Genomic DNA, 27157 nt, shown 5'->3' with positions numbered 1-27157 from the left:
ATCACACACACACAAACACACACACACACACAACGTACAAGTGATCTGGGCTGATTTGTGGTATTTAAAAAAAAATATTTGATCCTCCTTACACACGTAACTGATAGGAACTATGTCTGCAACAGACTCATAAAACGGTCAGGTGGGATGTTTTCTCCACATGCTGTTCTTACACTATCGGGGTATAAAACAATTTTGTAAACTGCATAAGGGTGTGCAATGGAGGTGTATACGGAAGAGGTTGCAGGTAAGGCAGCTTTAATGAATAAACCAAATCCAAATAAGCAAGTTCAAAATCAGTAAGCAGACAAAGGTCAGGCAATCACCAAACAGATTAGACTAGGCAGGGCAGAAATCAGAAACAATAAACAAACTGTGTTAAGCAATAATAAACAATGGCTTGGAAACACCAGACACAAAGGGCAACTGAGCATATACTTCACAAGTGCTCATGACTGAGAGTCTCTTTAAAAGTGTCCTGTGTGTGTGTGTGTGTGTGTGTGTGAGTGAGAGAGAGTGTGACTGAGCCCAGGTGTGTTCAATCAGAAGCTGGGTGACTCTGTGTCTGTCTGTCTGTGTGTGTGTGACATACTGCTTTAATATGCAACTTTATTACAAAAATAAAAATTAAAAAAATTTATGATTAGGTAGAAAACATTAAAATTGTTTTTCACAAGTTATATTACTGAGATTAAGATCAAAAGTTTACATACTAAACTCTATTTGAACAGACAAACATTCAGTTGCACTAAGCTGATCCTGGACAAATACATATAAAGCAAAGCTGACCAACTGAAGGTCTGTACGAAGTATATCCAAAGCATATGTGTGATCAGCTCATGAAACAGCAGTACCATGGGGGATTGGGGGGGGGGCATGAAATCTTCACACATTAGGATAATTTGTTTAATTAAAAATGGTTTGGTTGTATTCCTTCTCTTCCAACACTATATTTGCTTTTACAAGGCCTGAGGTACTGTACAATATATGGTAAAGTCTGTGCTTTATCAGACAGCATTGTGAGTGGGAGGAACTCAATGTACAGAGAGGGATATTTCTCCAATCTGGAAATCTGCCTCAAGGATGCACATTAGTAATGCTGATGAACAATTTCGGGTTGCTTTGGGTGTGCGCATCCACGCTACTTTGAAAAACTTATGCTGATATGTACTGTGTAATGCATCACACAACACAATATTGTGTGATGTCTCCCACTGGCCTGCTCCTTATTTTCCAATACATAATATTTAATGCATGATTCAATTTTGAGCACAGATTTTGGAAACACTTTATTTTATATAAAATTATTCTCATTTTGAAGAAGTACCAAGTAGAAAATGTAATATGTTTTATAAAATGCATGCATATTCAAGCAAGATTGAACAATTAAAGAACACTGAAACACATGCATGGCAGTGGTGCTAGCATTCTCAACAATTACAGTAAGTGTGGAAAATAAAGAATGATACATTTTATTGTTAAGAAAATAAATTTAAAAAAGCTCATATTTAATCTTGATATATATGTATGATAAACGATATACTTCACATAACCTAACATATTTAAATTCATATTTAAATTCCTCAGGTTGGAGAAGAAATGGACATTTTGCTCTACAGCTAATCTAACCTCAATCCCTGAGTTAATCATTCAGTTAATATTATACCTTCACAACTGCAATGAATTTTCCCTTAGCCTCTATTGTAAATATTTCATAATTATGTTTACAATAAGTCACAAAGTGTCCAAATTCCATGACCCTTTCTTTCGTTTTTGCATTGTAGTTTAACATGCAGAAAGACTACAGTTGGAAGCTTCCTTCTTGGTAGTGACTGTGGCTGGTGCTAGGTTTACCTTATCCTGTGTTAAGCAGTGCTGTTTACACCAGCCAGCAGCCAAAGAAACCAGAGGCCATTGTCCTGATCTGGCACCTGTGGATAGAATGTGGACCCTGCCAAATGCATAGCCATTATAGACTTCAGCCCTGCAAAAGCCAATCAGACCACAGTGCTCCTGCATACTGGTAATGCAGATCCAATAAACCCAATGTCAACAATACCACTAAGAACACTCAGTACATGTGTTGAGCCTTACTGTGTTAATGAAGTGCTCTTTTCTGTCTCTTATTTCTATTTCCTAGAAAAGTTTAAAAAAAAAAAAAAAACTTTGCTAGGAAATTCATAAGTGTCCAGACTGCGATATAAAAAGGAGGCTGACTCCTTCGCTGTGGGGCAAAAACCATTCCGTCAACTGAAATCTAGGTTTTCTGCCTGCCAAAGAATGGGTGGAGGATACATGTTATTTGAAAAAAAAGAAGAAAGTTGAAAAAACTGCGATAGTATTCAAGAATTATTTGCTTTACGGCTTTTAAGTCTGCTCAGAGGTACAAAAACACCAACAGAAACATGCACGGCTATTTAGAACATCTAAAAATCCATAAATACCCTTCAATACACAAAAAGACCTTCTGCATTGGTACAAAAGAGTGACACTAAAGAAGAATAATGGTAAAGACAGATCAAGTGAAGCCATGCATTAGTTCAATGCTTTCGATGGAGATTATAACAAAGCAGAAGCCATATTTGATGCTTTGTCTCTCAGAGTCTTTTTTGGAGCTGTAAAGGTTGATTCTGTTATTCTGAATAAGTCTGTGGTGGGTCATTCCATCTCAAGTGGTCCAATAATTGCAAAGTTGGTTGCAGTCACTTTCTGCTTTTCACAGGACAAATAACACCAGAGCTCTGTTTATGACACTGTTCCTTTGAAAATAAACAAGAAAAAAAAAACCAAACAAACAACTGAACACTGTACTTTCATACATGTTTCCGTAAGTAAATAGCCTTATAAGCAAAATTTGTTGTGTACCATGACACAAAGATGACCATCGTAGTTAAACCAAGTAAAATAAAAATAAACTGATGATTTTGCAATGCCAATACATAGAGGTAATCACTCAAAAAATCGTAATTGAAATTAAAAACAGTCAAGTAACCTGCATTGGACCACTTGAGATGGAATGACCTTGGTATGTGGTTATTCATACAGTATGCGTTCACAACAAAAATATAATATCTTGTCTCAAGTACATATTGCATTCATATATACAGTGCATCCGTAAAGTATCCACCATGCTTCACTGTAGGGATGGTATTGGCCAGGTGATGACTGGTGCCTGGCTTCCTCCAGACATGACACTTGCCATTCAGGCCAAAGAGTTCAATCTTTGTTCAAACTTTGGTCTGAGAGTACTTCAAGTGCCTTTTGGCAAACTCCAGGCAGACTCGTGTGCCTTTTACTGAGGAGTGGCTTCCGTCTGGCCACTCTACCATACAGGCCTGATTGGTGGAGTTCTGCAGAGATGGTTGTTTTTCTGGAAGGTTCTCCTCTCTCCACAGAGACACACTGGAGCTCTGTCAGAGTGACCATCGGGGTTTTTGGTCACCTCCCTGACTAAGGCCCTTCTCCCCCGATCGGTCAGTTTGGCTGGGCGGCCAGCTCTAGGAAGAGTTCTGCTGGTTCCAGACTTCTTCCATTTACGGATGATGGAGGCCACTGTGCTCATTGGGACCTTCAATGCTGCAGAAATGTTTCTGTAACCTTGCCCAGATCTGTGCCTCGACACAATCCTGTCTCGGAGGTCTACAGATAGTTCCTTGGACTTCATGGCTTGGTTTATGCTCTGACATGCATTTGTTAACTGGGGGACCTTATATAGACAGGTGTGTGCCTTTCCAAATCATGTACAATCAACTGAATTTACCACAGGTGGACTCCAATCAAGTTGTAGAAACATCTCAAGGATGATCAGTGGAAACAGGATGCACCTGAGCTCAATTTTGAGTGTCATGGCAAAGGCTGTGAATACTTATGTACATGTGCTTTTTTTGTTTTTTATTTTTAATAAATTTGCAAAGACTTCAAACAAACTTCCTTCACATTGTCATTATGGGGTATTGTTTGTAGAATTTTGAGGAAAATAATGAATTTAACCCATTTTGGAATAAGGCTCTAACATAAAATGTGGAAAAACGGAAGCACTGTGAATACTTTCCAGATGCACTGTATGTGTTTATCAAATGTATATTACAGATGGGTGTATATGGATCTCCACTGCTTTACACCATAAATTGTGTATGCTAGTCTATTTTTAGTCTACTATCTAGTCTATTTTTTGGACTTCTTTTGAATTCAGGTGTATCCGGCCAAGATCTCTATAGCCCTGTGATGTACATCTCCATGCCATCATTAAAGGTGAAGATGGTGGTGGTGTTTGTGGTGTTGGTGCCCTGCTTCACATCCTCAATGCTCTCGTAAAAGTTCTCACAGGTCAGTGCCCTCTCTGGTCCCAGCAGAGGCCCACAAGACTTCTCCTTTGGCTTTAATGTGCTATTGCACAGCAGCTCTCTCTTTTGCATGTGGTTGATGGTGGCATAGGCTGGGTCCGAATCAAGCACGTTAGACCAAGTCTTCTCTCCCACTGCCTCATAGCAGTGCTCCCTTGATGGCCATGATACAGGTCCCTTAGAGCCCTTCTCTCCAGAGCATAGTTCCTCACTGATCTGCTGTGTTGACCCAGGATGTTCTTTCTTCAAAGGTTTACAGATGGTGGAGTATGTTTCAAAGATCTGAGGAGACAGAAACCACAGACTAAGAAACAAAGATCTGCCAGATGCCAGGCAGTCAAAGTAGATTGCATAATGCAAACTGTCCTGAGCGAAGCACTTGTGTCTGGAAACAAGGAAATAAAACCTCCTAGACACATTCATAAAATGATTTCTGCAATTTCAGAAACACCTGGAGAGGAAGTAGTCCATTTGACTAATGAAGTTGGTTGCCTGGTAAGCCAAATTACTAATACTCATGCAGCCTGCTAATAAGTTTTCATTTGTTCACTTTCATTCACTGTATGCATATAATCCTTTTGGTTTGAGTATTCTCTCCATCCCATCTAGACCTGTATAAACATGTCTAAACAAGTACTGTGGTTTGTGTACATGTGTGTGGTTTGAGCTTGCAGGGGAATGTATGCTAAATAAATCTGCTTGCATACAGCACAATTATGACCCACTTTGACACTAAGAGACCGTGCCAATGTAAATGCTCTTATCTTCTGGGACTGGCTTCAGTGTTACGTAACTGCCAGATAATCCTGTTAAACTTTTACAGCAAGAGCTGACCAGAGAGAACACACATCTCAAACTGCAGTTTTAGTCTGTGCCTCTTCAAGCCAAATGACATGTGAATGTGTATGGCATGTGTAATGAGAACGTGTAGTGAGGAATTCAGATCAGTCAGAGAGTGACCTTTAAGGCATTTGTTTGTCAGTGTAAGGACGGTGGTGGGAGAAGAGAATACTTTTACACAATTATGTCAGATGACTGTGCGAAAGTGTTGGTGTGCTGTAAATAAGACTACCTACTCAAAGCATAAACCCTAAACAGAGAGTTCACCAAGTCCTTTTGCATTTGTCTCACTGTGTTTTTCCTGTGTTAAATGAGCTCCACCATGCTTTGTGTTGAGAGATGTGTACTCTGCTGTGTGGGAGTGGAGGGAGTCAACAGATAGAAGTTTCCAAATTTACAAAACTGCAGCTGTTAAGAAAGCCTTAAGAGGATTGTTTCGTTTTCCCAGATTGCAATTTGGCTCCACTAGGGGGAGCCATTCATGACAGTTTTGGCTCAGCATTGGCAAAAATGTTTGTTTATGCCTGGATGAATTTCTCAGATCTCCTGCAGCACCTCAGTGCAAGTGTCACTTCCCTGGGTGCATGTGCTGTTTCCACAGCAAAGCTGCTGCAGTATTGCGCTGACCCAGTAGGTAGACCTGCACTGTGCTGTGCGGGGGTGGGGGGAGTCAACAGAAATTTCAAAACTTAAAAAAGGATGTGAATATGCTTCATTTACATATGTAATCCTGTTGTACGAACTCCACATAACTGCCAAGGGTGGTGTTTTTTCATCTGGATACCGTCTTGTGCACATGCATGTCAAGACCTTTACCACAAAGTCACACAGTGACCTTATAAAATGGTAAAATATCAATGGTCATTGTTCCCTTTGGAACTTTCTCACAGATTTTGGCTTCAGTGGTTTTGAGTGACAAGCTGGTGGTTATGTCAAGTTATTTAACATTGTATTATGACATATATAGCAGGGGTGGTGTTTTAACACATGGATAACCTAAACCAGTAGATCCCAAGGAATCATCTCACACTGACTGGAAGGGTGTTCGAATATGATCAGCACACTCACTCCACTGGGGGTTGATCTTATAAAATCTGGACAGGTGAATGGCCATGCTCAGCAGTACAGAACTCCTGGAGCATCATGCCTCTCAGTAGTGTCCATGACAATGAAACATCCTTTCTGGTATGGCCATTCATGGTAGGACTGAGCTTTTAGCCCATCCATAGGTTGTGGTTATGACCCATCACCCAGTGGCCCAAGAATCTGCTTAGACAGGGACTGTTCCAAACTAATAGCCAAACTAATAACTAATGTTCTCAAGGTTGAGATACATAACCTTAAGCAGGATCCAAAGGTTCAGCCACATTGTCACTCAGGAACCATCTGGTCATCTGAGGATGCGGGATGAGCTTAGCACTACTGTATGCAGTTCTCCCAGCCCTTGCTGGGAGGTGATCGTCTGTCAAAAATGTTGTCTAAAATGATATTCCCAACATGTGTTTAGCTCCATTATAAACACTGCTAGGAACTTCCAGCGTACAAGGCCCTTGTGCTAGGGTTCTAGCACTCCTAAAGTGCTATGCCACAGCTATTAGTCTGCATGTTCAAGCATGAACACTATTCCTATTCCCTGGTAGCCTAGGTGTAACTGAATGAAAACTCAGTGGAGGTGATGATCACATGATGAAGTAGGTCAATCATGAGTGACCTAAGCCACAGCCGGTAACTAGGAAGTTCGAGGACAGTAATGCTTCCACTAAGTAAGAGACACTGAGGGTAAAACATTGCAGGAAGATGAAGGGAAACCTCCAAGTAATCCAACTGAAGAACTTGGTATGAGACTGCATTGGAGGACAGGCTCTGACTATAGTCATGCAGATACCTCACAAATTTATTAGGGGTCCAAGCATTAATTCTATCAATTTTCTGTACCAGTTATCCTACACAGGGTCACAGGGAGTCTGGAGCCTATCTCAGGGGATTTGGGGCACAAGGCAGGGGACACCCTGGACTGGGTGCCATCCCATTGTAGGGCACAATCGCACACAAACTCACAATATGGACAATTTAGAGATGCCAATTAGCCCACAAAGTCTTTGGATTGGGGAGGAAACCGGAGTATCTGGAGGAAACCCCCAAAGCACAGGGAGAACAATTTTCACACAAAGGGAAAAGGCGGGAGATTTGTAAACAATATGGCAGCCACATGTCAATCAATTCTTACAAGGTGGAGCTTAATTTACTCAAACAACTGTAACTTGATTTTTTTTAATGGAATTGCATGAAAATATAAAGTCATATGCAGTGTATGGGGCATGGACATAAATAGGGGTCAGAGCTAAGGTCAAATAACTGTTTCTAAAGAACAGCCTGATCAAGCTGAAATTTGGTATTATGCATTGATGTTCTGCTCTAGTAGCCAATGCAGTCTCATTTAAATTGCTCACTGGGGAGCACCATTCAAGTTTGTGCATAAAAAATCAAGCATATCTCTTGGAAAATATGGTGTATATTTAAATAGCTTTTTTTTCCTTTTCTTTTTTTTTTTTTTTTACCTTGATTGTCATACAAAATTGACTTTTGGAACATTTAGCTTCACCCAAATGATCAAATCTGTCAAAATTTGCATAATACGTTAAACCTACTTTTGCAAACTAGTCCTAGAATTTTTGGATCTTCAAAAAGAACTGTCAAACTACTCTGTGAAACTCAATTTTCAAAAACAGGCTGACATTTATACACAATATGGCTGTTACATGAAAATCAATTCTTATGAGGTGGAGCCTAATTTACTCAGCTTTAATTCATAATTGGTTGCATGGATTTGTACACAACAAACATTCTAAGATCATATGCATAAGTTGTGGTAATACATACGGGCAGGGTTAAGTGCAAATGACACTTTCTTAGAAACTAAGTCCTACTGAGCTAATATTTGGTAGACTGCATACTAGTGCTAATCTGTAAGTCAGCCTTTGGTGATGACCTGTTTACTTACAAAACATAGCCACCATCAGCCAATCAGTTTCCAGCAAGCAGGGTAAACATTGACCTATTGTCATTAAACTTGAATGATAGGGTCTTCTAGGGACATAATAGTAAATCGTGCGGCTAACTCAAATGCTATTCATGGTTTTTCACAGAAAAACAAGTATATCTCTAGAGGTTAATAGTTAAAAATGAGGTTAATAGTGATTTTTCCCCCCTTATATTCTTTGGCTGAACACATAAAAATCTGCCTTTTGGGCCTTTTAGCCACACAAATATGTGAATTTTGGAACCTTTGCATAATATGCTTAATATATATTTGCAAAATAGTCCTAGAAATTTTTCACCTATGTTCCCAAACATGGTGTCAACTCAAAGTTTAAGCCTCAATAATTATTAAAATCATGTTGAAATTTGCAAACAACATGGTTTCCACATGCCAATCAATACTATTAGGAGCTTGATTTTCTTTAACTGATGACTGGCTGTATGTGTCCATGTGAAAGACATCTTCAGGTGAATGTTATGGTGTATGCAAAGTTTGAGAAATGAATGTCGATAGAGGGCGGGGATAAGTTAAAATAGCTATTTTATTTATTATTGTTGTTAGGAAAAGGGTAAGCAAACTAGAAATGAATGAATCAATCTCCTGCCTCCATTACCACTTATTCCATTTATTTCCTGTCCAAGTAAACAACCCCTGCCAGAAAATAGACAGTGCAAGACAGACATTAAAGACAAAGTCAGCAACAGCAACATGTGGGACATCAGACATTAGTCATCCACTCTGACCTCTGCGGGTCATATATTAGAGACAAACATGTTTGGATATGTTCAGGTCACATAAGGCCTGAGATGTTTGGATGTGTGTGTGTGTGTGTGTGTGTGTGTATGAGTGGTCAAGAATGCCAGCAGTCCAAATAGATCATTGATCAAAATCTGAAGACATTAGCTTAACAGCACCCTGTCTCAGATGTCAGAAAAGCATTATGCTTTTACCTCTGTCTTGTGCGCATTGTTGAGGCCATTCTCCAGTGATGGACCCCTCAAAAAGAGAATGTTGCTCTCGTCAGGAGGCTTCCATATGTACTCCTCTCCATCACCCATGGACACTGCCCCCTAGTGGCCAGACAGAGAGTTTTACAGAATATAGCTCATATCCATCTCTATATGTACAAAAACATACACACACAAAATGACAATCAGATGCTGTGATTCTTGCCTTCAGTCTCCTTTTTATCTTCCATACACACACACACACACACACACACACATGCATGAAGCATGTTTAACACAAAATACTCAACAGCTTTTTCCACATATCTGTAACGAAGAACTTTCACCCATGACTATTTTATCACCATATAAAATTCAGTGTTAGGTGTAGGAGTTAGAACTTGGATGCAGAGCCAGTGATGAAAGTTTACAAACATAAACGTTTGCTGTGTGTCTGGCTATTTATTTCCCTGACTGAAGCAGTTTCCACCTCAGCATTTCCTCTCTACTACCTTCAACACAAAACACACAGTGCAGCCTGCCAAAAGCCCTCTTACATAATTACCCCATTGTGTGCACATGCACACAGATCTGCACATAGCCATTCACAGGCTAAAATATGAAATGCATTTAGCATTTGGCAGCATCTGTATTGGTGCACAACTTTGTAGCAGCAGGAAGACATGCAGAAGTGTGAGCACACACACACACACACAATTTGGGGAAACACAGATATGAACATTCATACATGTCATACTCAAAAATATACATACCTATACACTGTTGTGCTCATCTGCTGTCTACAACCAGAGGTTGATATTTAAAATCACTGATTTATAAGAAAAAGTATATCCTATGCATATTCAAACAAGCATTTATATTATGCACTACACCAAATAAATATATGAACTTTATGAACATTTGCATAATATGCTAAATATATTTTTGCAAACTAGTCCTAGGAATTTTCACCTGTGTTCTCAAATATGGTGTCAAACTCAGCAGTCTAATCCTCAATAATGAATCATGTTGCAATTGCAAACATGGTTTCCACATGCCAATCAATACTAGTAGGAGCTTGATTTACTTAAACAGCTTTAACTGAGGACTGGTTGTGTGCGTTCACATGAAAGGCATCTTCAGGTGAATGTTATGAGTTATGCAAAGTTTGAGGTCAATAGGGGGCAGAGTTAAGTTCAAATAGCTGTTTCTCAGAAACCAAAAGCCTGACTGAGCTGAAATTTGGTTTGTTGAGTTGTTCTGAAAATCTGTAACTGGATTTTAATTTCCACTGGGTTATGTCAAAAACATATCTGTCTTCAGCCAATCAGCTTTCATTTCAGCAACATTTCATGCAATTTCAGACATTTTATACTCATAAAATTTTGTTGGCAAGAGCTGGCCACTGGAAGTGATATTTGTTAAAGGTGCTTGGACTCCGATGACTACCGCTTATGGCTATGTTTTATTATTATTATTATTATTATTATTATTATTATTATTATTTTGAAAAGGGAACGGGAACTAGGAATTACTGAGTTTTGATCTCACACCTACTTGCCCCAACTGTGTTAAAATAATGATAATTATAATGAGTCTTTATTGGTCACATATATAGTAGAGCACAGTGAAATTGCTTTCTTCACATACCCCAGCCTGTCAGGAAGCTGGGGTCAGCCATGATATGGCACCCCTGGAGCAGAGAGGGTTAAGGGCCTTGGTCAAGGACCCAACAGTGGCAGCGCTGAGGCTTGAACCCCCGACGTTCCGATCAGTAACCCAGAGCCTTAATCACTAAGCCACCACTGCCCCATAAGCAATAAATATTTAAGTATATAATCATATATGTAAAGAATATAGCTCCAAGTAGATGTCATAATTACTATTACACTCCCCTTAGTAATTTGATACCAAATTTGTGAAGCTTGGCCAAAATCCTAGGACGAGTTCACAATTTATTTATTTATTTGCATATTATGCAAATGAGCAAAAATACATCTTGAGAGAAATTAGTGCCGGGCCTAGTTTAATTCAGAATAAGCCAAGGAATAAGAGCAAAAAATCATTTTGAGTGTAGTACGGTTCTTGAGATGACATACAAACATATACACTTGCACTATAGTGCCACTACCAAGCTGATTGGGCTCTGTATTCAGACACAGAGTACTACCAGTTGACCAAGTTTTGCATCTCTTTTACTTTTTCCAGTTTGGTCTGCATGATTCATTTCAGTGGCAAATCCGAATAAAAATAAGAAATTTAGCCGCAAACAGCAACCTGCAGGTCGGAGCACACATAGAACCATAAAGAGACCTTAGATCAACATACTTATGAAGTTTTGTGATGATAGCTCAATGGTAGTTGTTTAACATTCATGTTGAAAGCTGACTGTCTGAAGGCCGCCATGATTTTGATGAAATACTATTATTAAAAATCCAGTTACAGATTAGCAGATTGATGCACCAGACCAAATTTTTGGCTCAATTTTACTTTTGATTTCTGAGAAACAGCTAATTGAACTTAACTCCAAACCCTAAGAATGTGAGTAATGCCTCCAGTGGAAAATTATATGACACAGTATCAGCTACTAGTAGGTCCCTTTGTGAAATTACCATTACATTTTCATGACAATAGCTTAATGGGAACCTTGTCAACTGCCTGCTAAAACCAATGGTGATTGGCCAATTGTGGATTAGCACACCTTAACAAATTCTAGCTTGATTGGTTACAGTTCTTGCAGGAACTTTGTGCTGAACTGTATTTCTATTTTGTTTCAAATCCATATGACCAATCATGAAGTACAGGTATTTGAGTAAATTAACTCCATCTCCTAAGAACTGACTGACCTATGGTGGACATATTGTTTATGAATGTCAACATGTTTTGATATTTAATATTTTATTGAGGTTCACACTCTCCCAAGTAGTTTCACATCAATATTGTTAAGACTGGCCAAAAATCTAGTTTGCAAAAGTAGGTTTAACATATTATGCAAAATTTGTGTGGGTGTGGCTAAATGATCCAAAAGACAATTTTTGATAGTTTAGGCAAAAGAATGAAGCTAAAAAATTCATTTCCACACTTTATTTTCCAAAACATATGCCAAAAGAGGCTAATTTGAGTGAGACTGCATCAAACATATTTTAGCTTCATAGGACCTACAGCCTGATAAACACTAACTATTGTATCAAAAGTGGTGGCTCAATGGTTAAGGCTCTGGTTTACTGATCGGAAGGTTGGGTGTTCAAGCCCCAGCACCACCAAGCTACCATTGTTTGGCCCATGAGCAAGTCCCTTAACCCTCTCTGCTCCAGGGGCACCGTATCATGGCTGACCCTGACCCCACCTTCCTAACAAGCTGGGAAATGTGAAGAAAAGAATTTCACTGTGTTGTAACATATATGTGACAAATAAAAGCTTCTTCTTCTAAAATCAGGAAACTTTGAGTCATGATCATGTAAGAGAACACAGTTGATATTACAGATTTTAGTTTATTTATATCATCTGTGAGATTGGAGTAGTGATTAGATGGGCATCAAACTGACATTTTGAGGCAGATACATAATGTCAATTGAATTAACCTCACTAAAAGTCAGCATTTTCATCTGACATTTAGCTAGGATGCAAAAATGTTTAAAAAGCAGGGTTAAATTGTTGAAACTTAGATAAAGACTTTATTTTGTGTGCAGCTATTCCCAAACCATGGCCTTTCATGTTGTTAATATTAGAACATGAGTAAAGGCATCATATTTTTTATTTAATAATGGATATGTACATTTTGTCATATTTTCTTCAACCACAACTTTATGCCTCAATTTGAGCCAGGTAGTGTCCTTCTGATCATGTATTGTAAAGTTCGTAGAAATTTGATTTTGCAATCAAAAAATATGGCCATTTTAGTATAGATATACATGCTATGGCCTAAAATTTCACTGACCTGTAGTGGCCAAATGGTTTGGCCAATCAGAATCAGAATGAGCTTTATTGCCAAGTTTGCTCACACACACACACAAGGAGTTTGTGTAAGTGTAAGTCTATTCTCTAGTTTCAGTGTGCCACAGTAGAACAAAATTTAGCAAAATTAACTAAATTAAGGAAGCTTCATGGTTCTGGAGAGGACTTACTGTTTCTGTTAGCATTAGTTGTTGCCAAATGAGCCAGAAATGTCTGCCTAATAGACAGTCAGACAAACTATTTCATGTATAACTTAATTTGTGATTTTGTGTAATAAATTAATTTGCTATTCCTATCTCTAAATATTCAGTGGTTCTTCTGAAAACGTATTATGCACTAAGAGTGCATGATCTATATGTTTTGTATAATTAGTAGAAATAGTTTCCTAAGCTAAAGTTATAGTGTGTTAGACACGTTTAAAGTCAACCTCTGATAAGCTAAAAGAAAAGGCTAATACTTGAAATTTAAACAGAAGCTCTGACAAGTAAAATAGGAAAGGCCTAGGCTTGCACATTGATAGAAACCGCCGAGCTAACAACATAATGGATTAATAAAGAAGCTATATAAAAGCCTCTGACGTAGAAACATCATTTTTATGAAAGCTCTGCTTGAAGCTGCTTTAGATTAAATACTATTAGATTAAATACTTTTAGATTTATATTAAATTTAGATTAAATACTATAATTTAATACTATTATTATAACACTGAGATTTTATAGCTACTTCTAGCACTAACTAGGAGATTATTCTTTGGAGTCAGATGAATAAGTTAACAGTTATTATTAAATGGAGTCATATATATAAATCATAAACTAAAACACGCATTTAACCTTCACCTACAATTATTTACATCTTTGGTTATAGGAGCGCAGTGGGCCAATTAATAAACCCTTTATATTTTAGCCCTACAGTTTCCATCATACATGGTAACATATTATAGTGTCCTATTTGTGTATGGCACCTATCAAGTCCATAGGTTAATGTTCAACTGATTTATGGACACAAGAAATATGTGCAACAGTTGTTAATTTACCAATACATAAATAGTTCGGCCAATTTTTATTTTATTCCTTATTGCGTATTGCCCCATAGAAAGACATGTATCCCACACATATGTACCACAGTTCAAGTCAATCAGATCTACGGTTCATGAGAAGATTTTTGTTGTTTTGGATAAATTTTCAAATGTACTGGAAAATCTATCATGATTATGAGTCTTTATTGGTCACATATACAGTACAGCACAGTGAAATTGTTTTCTTTGCATACCCCAACCTGTCAGGAAGCTGGGGTCAGAGCACAGGGTCAGCCATGATACGGCGCCCCTGGAGCAGAGAGGGTTAAGGGCCTTGCTTAAGGGCCCAACAGTGGCAGCTTGAGTGAGATAATAGGAAGAAGAAGGAGAAGGAGAACAATAGGTTTCCTCCGGACAAAGGTATCCTAATAAAAAAATCCATAGACAATTATATGGCCTTTGGAATCAAGGATTTAGACCTTTGATCTTTCCCCACAACAAAACATAGTTCACCATGTTGTCACCACAATTCTCACTTTCCACAGACTGCATTAGAACACTATAATAGTTGTCTGGAAAGTCTGACTAAGAAAATGACACATTAATAACTGCAATCGATTATTTTCTTACATTATTTATTTTGTACTTATAATGCGTATAGTCACAAGGTTGAAATTACTCATTTGATTATTTAGCATGCCTTATTATGGTTGATCAGTCTATTAAGAACAGCCAATATATGTCTTGTTTGTTATGTGTGTGTTCATTGAATGATTTCCTGAAAGATGACACCAATAAAATTTAAGTAGAATGTGTTAATATTTGGGACTAAAGTTTGATCCACGCTTCATGAAAGTGTGAAACATGACTACAGAGACAATGGACTGATTAATGTAATAGGCAGAGAATGCAGTTTACACCTCGCCCTAAGACCATGTTGAGCAATTTGAGGTCAGCCCAGTTAGAAAGGGTTAAAACCCTATGACACCGATGCATCTTGGAGACGAATTGAGCCATCTATTAGGAGTCACTCAGGAGTTGTCGTCAACCAAGTGCTTCAGAAGTTCTCACTACTGAACATCATGAGGAGATTTGCTCTGAGACATCATCATGAGACTCTGAGAAGCATCAAGACTGGTTGGTGCAAAGCCCCTGACTCCATCCTTTGTGAACCACTGTGAACCACCTATTCACTCATTAAATGTTCTTCTGCAATCTGCCTACAAGACTCTGCTGGGTATGCCTTCACTCCATTCACCATCCCTGACTGATTTCCCAAGATGCCACTCCAAAGCCGACCAAATCTTTGACAAATCAACACAGCTGGGAGTCCCCTCCAGAATAATGATGCAACAAGGGAATCCCTGTCTAAAGAGACAATGCAAATGCAAGTACTGTACCCCAAGATTCTTGCTCAACTGGTTCATAATACAAACTTTAAAGCCCTTCTATATAACAACAAAAAGGTTCAACTGATAAGTTGATGGTTCATTCAGGTCATGGCCTGAGAAATAGCATACAGACTTTACTGTACAAGGTTTGCTGTGACAACAGAGTGAGGTCAGCCCAGACTTCTCTATCTCTGATAGAGTCTAGGTCCTAAGGGGTCCCCAAATATACCCAAGCCAAATGTAAGAAATAATCCTGGGTCTTCCCTGAGCCATTATAAACAAAATCCTATTATTCTGTAACTAGTTGACTCTTGGCACTCTGAATCTGTGTGTTTACCTTGGGGAAGTTGGGTATGTGGAAAGGTTCCATGGTATTGGATGACGCTGATGTATTTTCCTCCTCTGATCCTTCCTGCCTCCTTCCTCTTTCCAGCTTTCTCACCTTCCTCACAGAGGCATACTCGGCCATCATTTCCGCTTGCACTGCCTCATTCAGTCCTCTATTCTCCACTCCCCCTCCTCCTCCTCGTCTGTTCTCAGTAATTGATTGGCTTTGTATTGTATTCAGAAGTGGAGCTGGGGGAGGAGCTCTCCACACACCAACCCTTTCATATAGTCCTTCGTACTCTGGGGACACATGGTCACGCTCCTCACTCTCAGAGCCAGTGGGGAGGCAGGGCATCTGGCAGCCAGAGGTCGGAAGACGGTCAGAGGTTGAGCGGTGACTTTGCAGCAATAGTAGGTCCATGCTGGCTGGGCGATTCTTAGGAGCACCTATCAACAATACAGATCTGTTATTCACTAAAAGCAGTAAATGGGCTAGTCATTGTACTGGATCTGTTATTTGGTATATTTTGCTCATCTTACACTTCTTCATCCTGTAGAATTTGCATGTTATACAGTCCTGTGTACAATACTTCTGTGTGACTTGCACATGGCACCAGTTATTCCAGGGGTATGTTCATCCACCATGTACATGTATACAAATATGAGGACAGTAAAATTGTCTTGACCTTTAATTAAAACATGGATCACAGATTACTTGATTAATGATGTGACCCCAATTTTGAGGCCAATCAATTCACACACACTCACAAGCATGCATAGGATACAAATATTTTTTTGGCCCCAAAATTACAGGACTTTCATAAATAAATTTCTGTTGTGAACGCCGGTACAAATGATTTACGAATTAATCCACCTTTGGTAAATTAGGCTCGATGTTGTTTCGCAAGATAGTTCCCTAGCATACTCAGTCACATTTGATGCAAAGCTTACCAGAAAGATGCACAGGGCATTTGGCTGAGGCCAGTTATGAACTCAAGTGAAGTAGCTGAGGAACTGTACAAGTTCAGGAGTTGAATAAAGTTATGCTCTGCACATTGCTATTTGTTATTGTTTATGAATGAATAAAAATTATTAGATAACAATTCCCAGCAGCCCAGTTTAAATTCTTTTAAAAATATTTTATCACATTACACCCGTCTCTGACACACATACAAATGCGCACACACTTTGCACTCACCATTTGCATTGCAAGGCAGTCGGTGCATCTCATGCAGGCGTGTGTCTGATTTACTCATGGAACTCAGCTTGGACTGACGAAGAATACCCTGCAACACGTACATCTTTAATGTGTGCATGTACATGTGTGTCATACTTTAACGTATGCCTGTTATCAGCATAAATTCACTCACCATGTCCCTCTTTTGGTCCCCCACACTGGCATGGCTGTGTTTACTTTTGCTTTTCCTGCAAGAGAAAATTACATGGTTAACGCTAGAGAAAAAATATGATATTTTTATATGAGTAGGGAGAAACATGCCTCATAAAGCTAGAGAAATTAGAGAAGGGAGAAACATACCCCTATATTCCTCTCTTCCTTTCATCTCTCCATCTTTTCCATATACCCATATCTCTCTGAAAACCTCTGCCATTCTCTTATTTTTCACACCCCCTCATTGGGTTTCACTTCCTTCACACTTCCCTCTGTTTGATCCTTCTCCACCTTTGTGCATCTCTGACAATGCTTGCATGTGAACATTAAAATACCTAACATGTGCATACTGTAATATGTGCTCCAAAGTGTATAAAAGGCTTTCAGCTCTGTCACCGTCATCATTGCTGAGTGATTAGAATTTGTGACTTTGTCAATTGATAACACATTCAATTTACCCTGTTCCCTATTGTAGAAAAGATACAACCATATAGCTTCAGTGCATAGGGCTTTTTGTTGGCAATGAAAAAAATGACTATTTAGTCAGAGAAAAAAAATAAGATGGTCCTGAGCTATTGGGATTACCATGACAATCATATGTCATATGCCAGCTCACATACACCAAAAGTAATCATTCCCTAAGTTCAAGCATTAGCTAGCTGAGTCTAATAGCCCTGATGCACAGAGATTTCAGGAAAGCCCCTACATTCAGCCTGCAGTCCAGTGCAAGCAGTGGACCAACCATTTTCCTACAACCAGAACTTATATTTTTAGCTAGCTAACTGTTAGGTGTCTAGTTCATTCTGTATGATATCTTTTGTTTATGATGTCTATTTATATTCCTTTTATATAAGCACAGTTTCAGGCACTGCTGCTTGATCAGGCAGCCACAGTAAGAGCTAGCTTGCTGATGGCAGCTAAAAGACAAACTCTTGCTGAGAGATCTTGCTCTTTCATCTGATAGTCTTAACAGTGACACATTCAGGCACACCATAAATTATTTTATCTTCATAACACCTCAGTAATACTGAGCAATTGTGTCATGAATACTTGGACTGCTTTTCAACCTGCATAATAAACTTGTCACGTATTTTACGTAATAGAGGTTAGGATGGATGCAAGTGCAGTTAGAGACTTTTATTTGAGAGAGGCAGACAGACAAATCCAAATTGGTAATCAAAAGCATAGTCCAAAAACAGGCAAAAGGTCAGGCGATCGGCAAATGTGCATAAACTAGGCAAGGCAAAACACAAAACGAGAAACTAGATGCAAGATCAAAAACCATGAAACAAAACACGAACAAAAGGCTTCGCATGGTGAATACACTCAATACTACGTGAAGTGCTAAGAGACACGAGGGGTTTAAATGCCAAACATAATCAGGGATGAAACACAAGACAGCTGAAAACAATGACACACATACGGGAAATAACCAATGACAATACTGGACAAAATGTCTTCAGCCGAACTTGGCTTGGCTGAAGCTGAATTTTCTCAAACTCCCCCAAAGTAGATGGAGAATGTTGGTGGACATGGGTAGATCTGGGTGTCATTTGCCTTTTCTAGAAATTACACAAAGTAGTGGGTAGAAACTAGTTACACAGCAGTCCTGTGGGTAAAAATGCCTTGTTGATGAGAGAGGTGAGATGAAAGAGATAAGTGCCTTCAGATAGGTGGAGTATGGTCCATTTGGTGGCAAACAGCAGTTTTTAAAATTCTGACGCAGGCAGCTACAGGACATCAATGGAGGCAACAAAGCAATGGGCAGATACAGCTGTATTCTGGATATAAGGGTTGCATGGAATGCAGTGGAAGACCTGTTATGAGCAAATTGCAGTAGTCCAGTCTTGAAATAACAAGAGACTAATCAAGCACTTGTGTGGCCTCTGTGAATATAAATTGTTTATCCATCTGATGTTGTAAAGAAGAAACCTGCATGAGTGAGTCTTGTGTGTGACCAGATGGTGTAATCTGAGAGTTGTCCAGGGAGATCACAAGAGATTGACATAGGGATACATCTCCAGGGATAAAGTTTCCACTGTTGAAAAGCCATCAATGATGAGATTGGTGCAGAAACATGAGTGTCAGCGCGAGGAAAGGAGAGGATAGCATAGCAGTGTTATGAAAAACCATGTGAGGTCATGCCCTCATTGAGAAAGTGGGTATAGAATGAGAACAGAAGAGGACCCAGAACAAATCCATGTGGGATACCAGTGGAGAGTTTGCATGGAGCACATCTGGATCCACTTTGTGCAATTGGGTCTCTATATGAATGCAGTGAGGGTTGTGTATACATTCTTGGTCTTAAGTTGAAGGGTGGGTTTTGGACTCTATCACGATGCAGCCAAGGTTGAAAAGGTGTCTGGTATGGGGGTTAGAGGTAATATTCCAGTTATTTGCAGATAATGGTGTTCTCTTGGCAAATTAAAGTGGACCTCCAATACTCCAATACTCTTTAACATTTCCCTTCTGAGTGTGAAGTAGTTGGGATGAAAGAGATCCCAGAATATAAATCCCTTCAGTTCTGAACATGCTGGGCACCAGTTGCAGAACTGTACTCTGTAACCCTGAATCATCATCAGGAGCCATTTACCTAATGTAATCACCATCCAAGTTTTTGGCTGTAAAGCTCAACAGCCCCTGTCCTTCAAGGGCTTACTGTGGAAGCTTTTTTTTTTTTATTGTTGGAGGGCCCACCCAATAGAGTAGATGAGAGACACTCAGATGTAGCCAAGAATCTGTGGGTGTGGCCATCCCACCTCTTTTCCACTTCTAATGTGATAAATCAACCAACAAAATTCAAGTGAAAAAAAATTGAATGAAAAAGTGAATGTAAAAGAAATGTTTTAGGGGAAAAGGAAAGAACAATAACCTGGTTGTAAACATGTACACAACAATTTATAATGGAGAATGTAACTGTGCTCATAATTAACTAATCACATTCCAACTCAAGTTCAAAATGACAGTGCCCTCCACTAATATTGGCACCTTGGTAAATATGAGTAAAGAAGGCTGGGAAAATTGTCTTTATTGTTTAACTTTTTTTTAATTCACAAAAATACTCTGCTCTCATGGATATCAAACAACTGCAAACAAAACACAGGTCCAAAAAATTAACTTTGTTAAATATAGGCGTGCAACAATTATTGGCAGCCTTTTAGTCAATATTTTGTGCTACCTCCCTTTGCCAAGATAACAGCTCCGAGTATTCTCCTATAATGCCTGATAAGGTTGGAGAATACATGGCAAGGGATCTGAGACCATTCCTCCATACAGAATCTCTCCAGATCCTTCAAATTTGAGGACTGGGGACTGGGATGGTCATGGCAGGACCTGGATTTGGCTCACTGCCCTGCTGGAAGATCCAACCATGGCCTATTTTTAAGATTTCTGACAGAGGCAGTCAGGTTTTCATTTAATATCTGTTGATATTTGATAGAATCCATGATGTCATGTGTATCCTAACAAAATGTTCAGGTCCTCTGGCAGAAAAACAGCCCCAAAACATTAAAGAACCACCACCATATTTAAACATGGGCATGGTGCTACCTTTCTGTGTGTGCCAAAACCACCTCTGGTGTTCATTGCCAAAAAGATCTATTTTGGTTTCATCTGACCATAAAACCGATCCCATTTGAAGTTCCAGTGGTGTCTGGAAAACTGAAGATGCTCGAGTTTTCAGACGAGAGAAGAGGCTTTTTTATTGAAGCCCTTCCAAACAACTTGTGGTGATATAGGTGACTTTGGATTGCAGTTTTGGAGACTTTCTGACAATAACATGCAACTAAGCTCTACAATTCTCCAGCTCTGATCCTTGGAGATTTTTTGGTCACTCGAACCATCCTCATCACAGTGCATTGAGACACTATAGACACATATCCAATTCCAGGCTAATTCAGAACATTTCCAGTTGACCGGAACTTCTTAATTATTGCCCTGATGGTGGAAATGGGCATTTTCAATGCTTGAGCTATTTTCTTACAGCCATGTCACATTTTGTGAAGGTCAACAACCTTTTGCAACACATCGTAGCTATATTCCTTGGTCTTACTCATTGTTATGAATGACTAAGGGAATTTGGTCTGTGTGTTACCTCATATTTATACCCTGTAAAACAGGAAGTCATGAGTGAACTCCTAGTACTTAAATTTTTTTTAAATATCAATGGGAATATACATCAAATATATTTAGCTCATATGAATTCATAGAGGTGCCAATAATTGCTGCACACCTATATTTAACATAGGGCTGCACAATTAATCAAATATCGATCGTGATTACTTTTTTGACTGTCCACAATTAAATGAACATGATCTGATCGACTGCGATATTGACGTTTAAAGTTCGTCCTCCGCTCATAGAAAACTCAGCTGCATATCAAATCAAACGCTTCCTAAACTTACTGCCAATCACCATAGAGTGGCATAGGGATGACAATTTTGTAATGCCAAAACCTGGAAACGAGTTAGCATTTTCTCCCTTCGGATCCATCGTCCCAGATCAATGGGTTTTTGAATGGGATTTTGGTTAAAAGCCTGAAATAAGGTCTGTGGTGAACACAAGCTCAAAATTTTTTCACGTTTTATTCTACGACATAAAATACACCAGTAAAATGCGACTCATGATTTTTAAAAAAAGATTTTACATGTAGTGAAAAGGTGGTTGCTAACTGTCACATAATGAAGGTTTAGGACGGATGCAAGTGCAGATAAGAGCTTTATTGAAGAGAGGCAGACAAATCCAAAACATGAGACAATAACGTGGTCAAAAACAAGCAAAAGGTCAGGCGATCGGCAAACGGTCATAAACAAGGCTAAACAAGAATCAAACAACAAGGTCGAGAATAAGACCAAAACTATGAACAAAAGGAAACATGGAAAGTACATGGAAAACTCACATAATACTTCGCACCGAACAAAGAGACACGAGGGGTTTAAATGACAAATGTAATTAAGGGTGAAAGCAAAACAGCTGAGACTAATGATGACACATAAGGGAACGACCAAAGACAATACAGGGGCGGAGACAGGACAGAGATCATAACAAATGCACATGTAGAAAGTTACTAAATAACCCGGAAGTGAACTGCGAGCTCCAGCGCTTGCGCGAGGGGAAATCATGATGACAGTAACATGTTGCTAAATGGGACTACAGATGTTGTCAGGGACATTAAACATCATCACGCCGAACAGGAAAAAACTTTGCAGATAAACTGGTTCACTGTGCACAATTCCCAAAAAACTTGGTGATGGTGACGTTGAAGTCAAGTGACTGTGCTGAAGTTAGTTTATAGCGTACAGTTAGCTTTTTATTTCCGGCGAACTGGCATAAAGTTGGCTTGACGTTGGACGTTCGATATTTGCAGATATGTGGAAATTAAGGGACCGCCTATAAAGTTACATACAACATTGTTATACACATTTCTAACGTCAATAGCATTTGAATGGAATGACTTACAGTCACACAACCAACTGTATAGTGATCGACTAGGTATCAAATATAAAGCACACCTTTTAGATTTTTGATATTTATTAAAATTAATTGTCAAATCATATCTAAACATTGTGATGTTTTTATACGGTATGGACACATACACAAACTATACCATAACTTAAAGCTCAATAGCTTTTGAAGTGAATAACTTACAGTCATAAAGCCAACTGGACAATGTTCGACTAGGTGTCAGCTATAAAGCACACCTTTTATATTTTTTATATTTAATAAACTATTAAATCATATGTACATTTGACATGAATTTCACTACCGAATGGGCTCATACACAAAATATACCATAATTTAAAGCTCAATAGCATTTGAAGGGAATGACATACAGTCACACAACCAACTGTACAGTGTTTGACTAAGTATCAGCTGCAACGGACACCTTTTAGATTTTTAAGATAATTAATAAACTATTAAATCACATGTAAATTTGACATGAATTTCACTACCGAATAGGCTCATACACAAAATATACAAGACTATCTGTTCTTATACCTTTGCTCACCTAAAAATTGGGTGGTCCACCACCACCAGAACATATCTAGATGTAAAAATCATAAACTGAAATTCTAATCTATCAGCTCATATTCATCTTTTGATCTTTTAAATAATTCAGTATTACATTGAACATAAAGTTATTAGTCATGTTCTATTACCACTGGTCTTCACTTACGTGCGACACCCCACACACACCAGCACAATAAGGATGGTGACAACGAAGGCTGAGGCAGCAGAGATGGCACCCAGAACCAGCATTGAACCATAAGGGAAGGCCAAAATATCCATGGAGGACCAAGACTTAGAGGAACATGTACAACTTCTACACACTCCAAGCAGTCTCATGAACCTGTGTAAACAAGAATGAGATTAAAAGAAAGGCACTGTCTCTCAAAATGCACACCTACAGTACATAAATAAGTAGAGTAAATAACAGCTATGGTTACTTAAAGAGAGCATTTGTTGTCATATACAGTACATATACAGTACAGTGAAATGATTTTCTCTGCAAAAATCAATGTAAAGGGTCAGGGTGCAAGGGTACAGCATCCTTAAAGCTGTAACCCTGTTGTGTAAAGCTAAGAATTAAATAGACAAGCAGACTGGAGTGGAGAATAAGCACAGAAACCAATATTCAGTATTCAGCTACCCAGTAAAAACTCAAGAGTACTATTGGTGGACTATTTTTTACAGTGGACCCTTTTTTTTAATTAGAAGCAACATGATGTTAGGGCTCTTTCTCTAAAGTCTGCATATCTAGATTGTTCGCAAAAATGCATTGTATCCTCCCAACCTGTAGTCACTTCCATTAGGGAATACTGCTACCATGAAGGGGTGTATTTGGTCTGCAACAATATTTAGGTGGATGGTACGTGCCAAAGTAATATCCACATGAATGCCAGGACCCAAGGTTTCCCAGCAGAACATTGCCCAGAGCATCATACTGCCTCCACCGATTTGCCTTCCCATAGTGCATCCTGGTGCCATCTCTTCCCCAGGTAAGCGACACACATGCACCTGGTCATCCACATGATCATGAAAATAAAACATGATTCATCAGAGCCAGGCCACCTTTCTCCATTGCTCTATGGTCCTTTTTTGATGCTCATGTGCCCATTGTAGGCACTTTCGGAAGTGGACAGAGCTCAGCATGGGCATGCTGACTGGTCTTCGGCTACACAGCCCATACACAACAAGCTACAATGCACTGTGTTCTGACACCTTTCATAGCCAGCATTTTTCAGCAATCTGTGCTACCATAGCTATTTCTTGGGATTCGAACAGATGGGTTAGCCTTCGCTTCCTACATGCATTAATGAGTCTCAGGCACCCATGACCTTATACTAGTTCACCAGTTTACCTTCCCTGACAACTTTTGTCAGGTACTAACCAATGCATACTGGGAACACCGTGCAAGACCTGCCATTTTAGAGATGCTCTCACCCAGTCATCTATCCATCACAATTCGGCCCTTGTCAAAGTCACTCAGATCCTTACACATCAACTTCGAAAACTGACTGTTCACTTGATGCCTAATATATCCCACCCCTTGACAGATGCCACTGTAATGAGATTATCAATGTTATTCACTTTACCCATCAGTGGTTTTAAATGTTATGGCTGTTGATGTATATTTTTATCAAGAAAGACAAAACTCAACATAAATATAGTGACTGAAAGATCTGGATAAAGATAAAGAGGGTGGATGGCTACAATTTCTTTTAAGGTCATTTCCCAATAGCAGGTAGGTAATCTTCTCTCACCAGGAATTGGTCATTCTGGATCACAGCAATTGGAGAACAAGGAGAAACAAAATATAACTGTTAAATATAGTAACAAGCTGTGATTATCAGGGTCCAAGCCCCTTCCGCAAATATCGCCCGCAGTGGCCAGTTCATTATTGTTACAAAGAACAATAAAGATCCCATAGATTAACATACTTTTAAGGTTTGTGAAGATTCCTGACAAATGAAATGTCTGAAATTGCATAAAATGTGAAAGACATTTGGCTGAAGGAGGCCATGTTTTTGAAGTAAACCAAAAGAAATTTTAGTCCAGTTACATATTAGAAGAACAATTCAGCACACGAAATGTAAGCTCCATCAGACTCTTGGTTTCTGGGAAACAGCTAACTGGAATGTATATATTATTATCTCCACCACTTTCGACAACCATACCCGAAACTTTGCATAACCTCCTCATAACATTGGCCTGAAGAAACAAGTTCTTGGTTACAATTAGTACTGTAAATCAAGCTCCACCCCACTTGGTGTGATCGTCCTGTGGAGGCCGTGTTGTTTGCAAATCTCAATGTTTTTAATAATTATTGAATATTAGACTCTACTGAGTAATCTGACACCAATTTTAGGAACATGGGCCAAAAAGACATAGCAAGTATAGACATAATGCCTTCTCATTTTTTATTTATATAATTAATCTAGTCATACAATGGCAATCTTACTATGTCCTTGTTTGCCAATAACTGAAAAAACAGTTACCGAGCCAACATGCTTGTGTAGGCCCCACATGGGTTACACTTGGGCTACAGCGGTACTGAATGGGCATGGGCCCAAAATGGGCATCTTGTCTGGGGTCCACTTGGGTCAACCAAGTAGGTCCCACATGGCGGAACCCAGGTGGGCTCCCCATGTGGCTCCTAGTTGGGTCACTAATGGGACATGAATGCATGAGCTCAAAATGGGCAACACAAATGGGGACCATTTTGGTTTACCAAATGGGTTAGACAAGTTCAAACACAATCAATCCCATATAGGCTGATTACATGGGTCCGAGATAGTACACAAATACGCACTGTTGAAAATGTATATATATATTTTATTGTTCTTGTTGTTTTGACACTTGGACTAATGTTCAAATGTTATAGCTGGTAAGTTAAACTACTTGAATCTAATCTAAAAGTGCCAACACTCATGCAATTTTACCCAATTTACTGCTCTTTAAAAGGATCCAGAGCCCGCGGATATGGAGGGAAAAAAAGTTTGAAAAAAGACTATTGTAAGATCTTTTTCGGGATCTTGTGAGTCACACAGTAATTCCAACCCCCCACCCCCTGACTTTTCAATTTGCACCACTGTCATTGTGCTGTAAATTTTCCAGAGGTGACTGCTGTCAGTCAGTGTACCCAAGGTAAGAACTACATTATTATATCAAAACTGAAATATATTAGAAATACACTGATTTCACAACATAATGTTAACCAAAACATTAGTTGGCTTCTTGTCACGTTAGAATAACAGATAGCCAATGTCACTAGGTAGGTAACTCCCTCAGAGTTCATGCCTCTTTTTTATTGTTAAAAGACAGTATACCATTTTTCCTGAATTTCTGGTGCCCCATAACCATCTCAGATAAGAACTGAGAATAAAACTAGCAATTCAAATCTTTTTTTTTGTTGTTTTGTCTTATCTTTGGAATACTTCAGTATTTTCAGATGTCAAAAGTTATTATAGTTATATACAAATTATTCCCACTAAAACCTTGCTTAATAATGTAAAACATGAACTACTGGTCTCTTCATTGAAGCAATACATTTTACATCTTAGTGGACTGTAGTAGGTTAAATGTAATATTTGTATTTAGGGGTTACTGTAAAATAAGGTACCCCATGCAGACAAAAATGATAGACCTAGCTGGGTCCCATCATCAACCCATGTAGGCAGACTCCTGTAGGCTCCAAATGGGAGAAACCTGTGTAACCCATATGGGCCCTATATGGAGCCCAGGTAGGGCCCCAGTGGGACAGCCCAAAGTGTGGGCTGAGTGTGGGCTGCCTAAACTTAGTAGAGTGGGCCCAGAGTGTCAAAGTCAAGTCAAGTCAAAATTTATTTCTAGAGCAAATTTAAAAGCAACAGAGTTGCACCAAAGTGCTATACAAAAAAACGTTGAGCAA

At 39.0% G+C, this 27157-nt stretch overlaps 1 protein-coding gene across 2 annotated transcripts in view; it reads right to left on the bottom strand.

The window, feature by feature from the left end:
* Positions 1 to 589: 589 nt before the first annotated feature.
* LOC108275773 (uncharacterized) overlaps positions 590 to 27157 on the bottom strand; it is a 48085-nt gene continuing 21517 nt past the window's right edge. For both annotated transcript variants that reach the window (XM_053686161.1, XM_047160592.2), the window contains 6 exons: positions 23423 to 23596; positions 17228 to 17282; positions 17056 to 17143; positions 15868 to 16304; positions 9174 to 9293; positions 590 to 4625 (listed from right to left, as the gene is read on the bottom strand). In XM_053686161.1, the coding sequence (XP_053542136.1) occupies positions 4212 to 4625; positions 9174 to 9293; positions 15868 to 16304; positions 17056 to 17143; positions 17228 to 17282; positions 23423 to 23596 (1288 nt within the window). In that variant the 3' untranslated portion in view covers positions 590 to 4211. The remainder of the gene's footprint in view (positions 4626 to 9173; positions 9294 to 15867; positions 16305 to 17055; positions 17144 to 17227; positions 17283 to 23422; positions 23597 to 27157) is intronic.

Source organism: Ictalurus punctatus, chromosome 15 (assembly GCF_001660625.3).
Source record: "Ictalurus punctatus breed USDA103 chromosome 15, Coco_2.0, whole genome shotgun sequence".
NCBI classification, from domain to species: Eukaryota; Metazoa; Chordata; class Actinopteri; order Siluriformes; family Ictaluridae; genus Ictalurus; species Ictalurus punctatus.
Note: the sequence above shows the minus strand (reverse complement) of the source record. Positions and strands in the feature narration are given on the sequence as shown.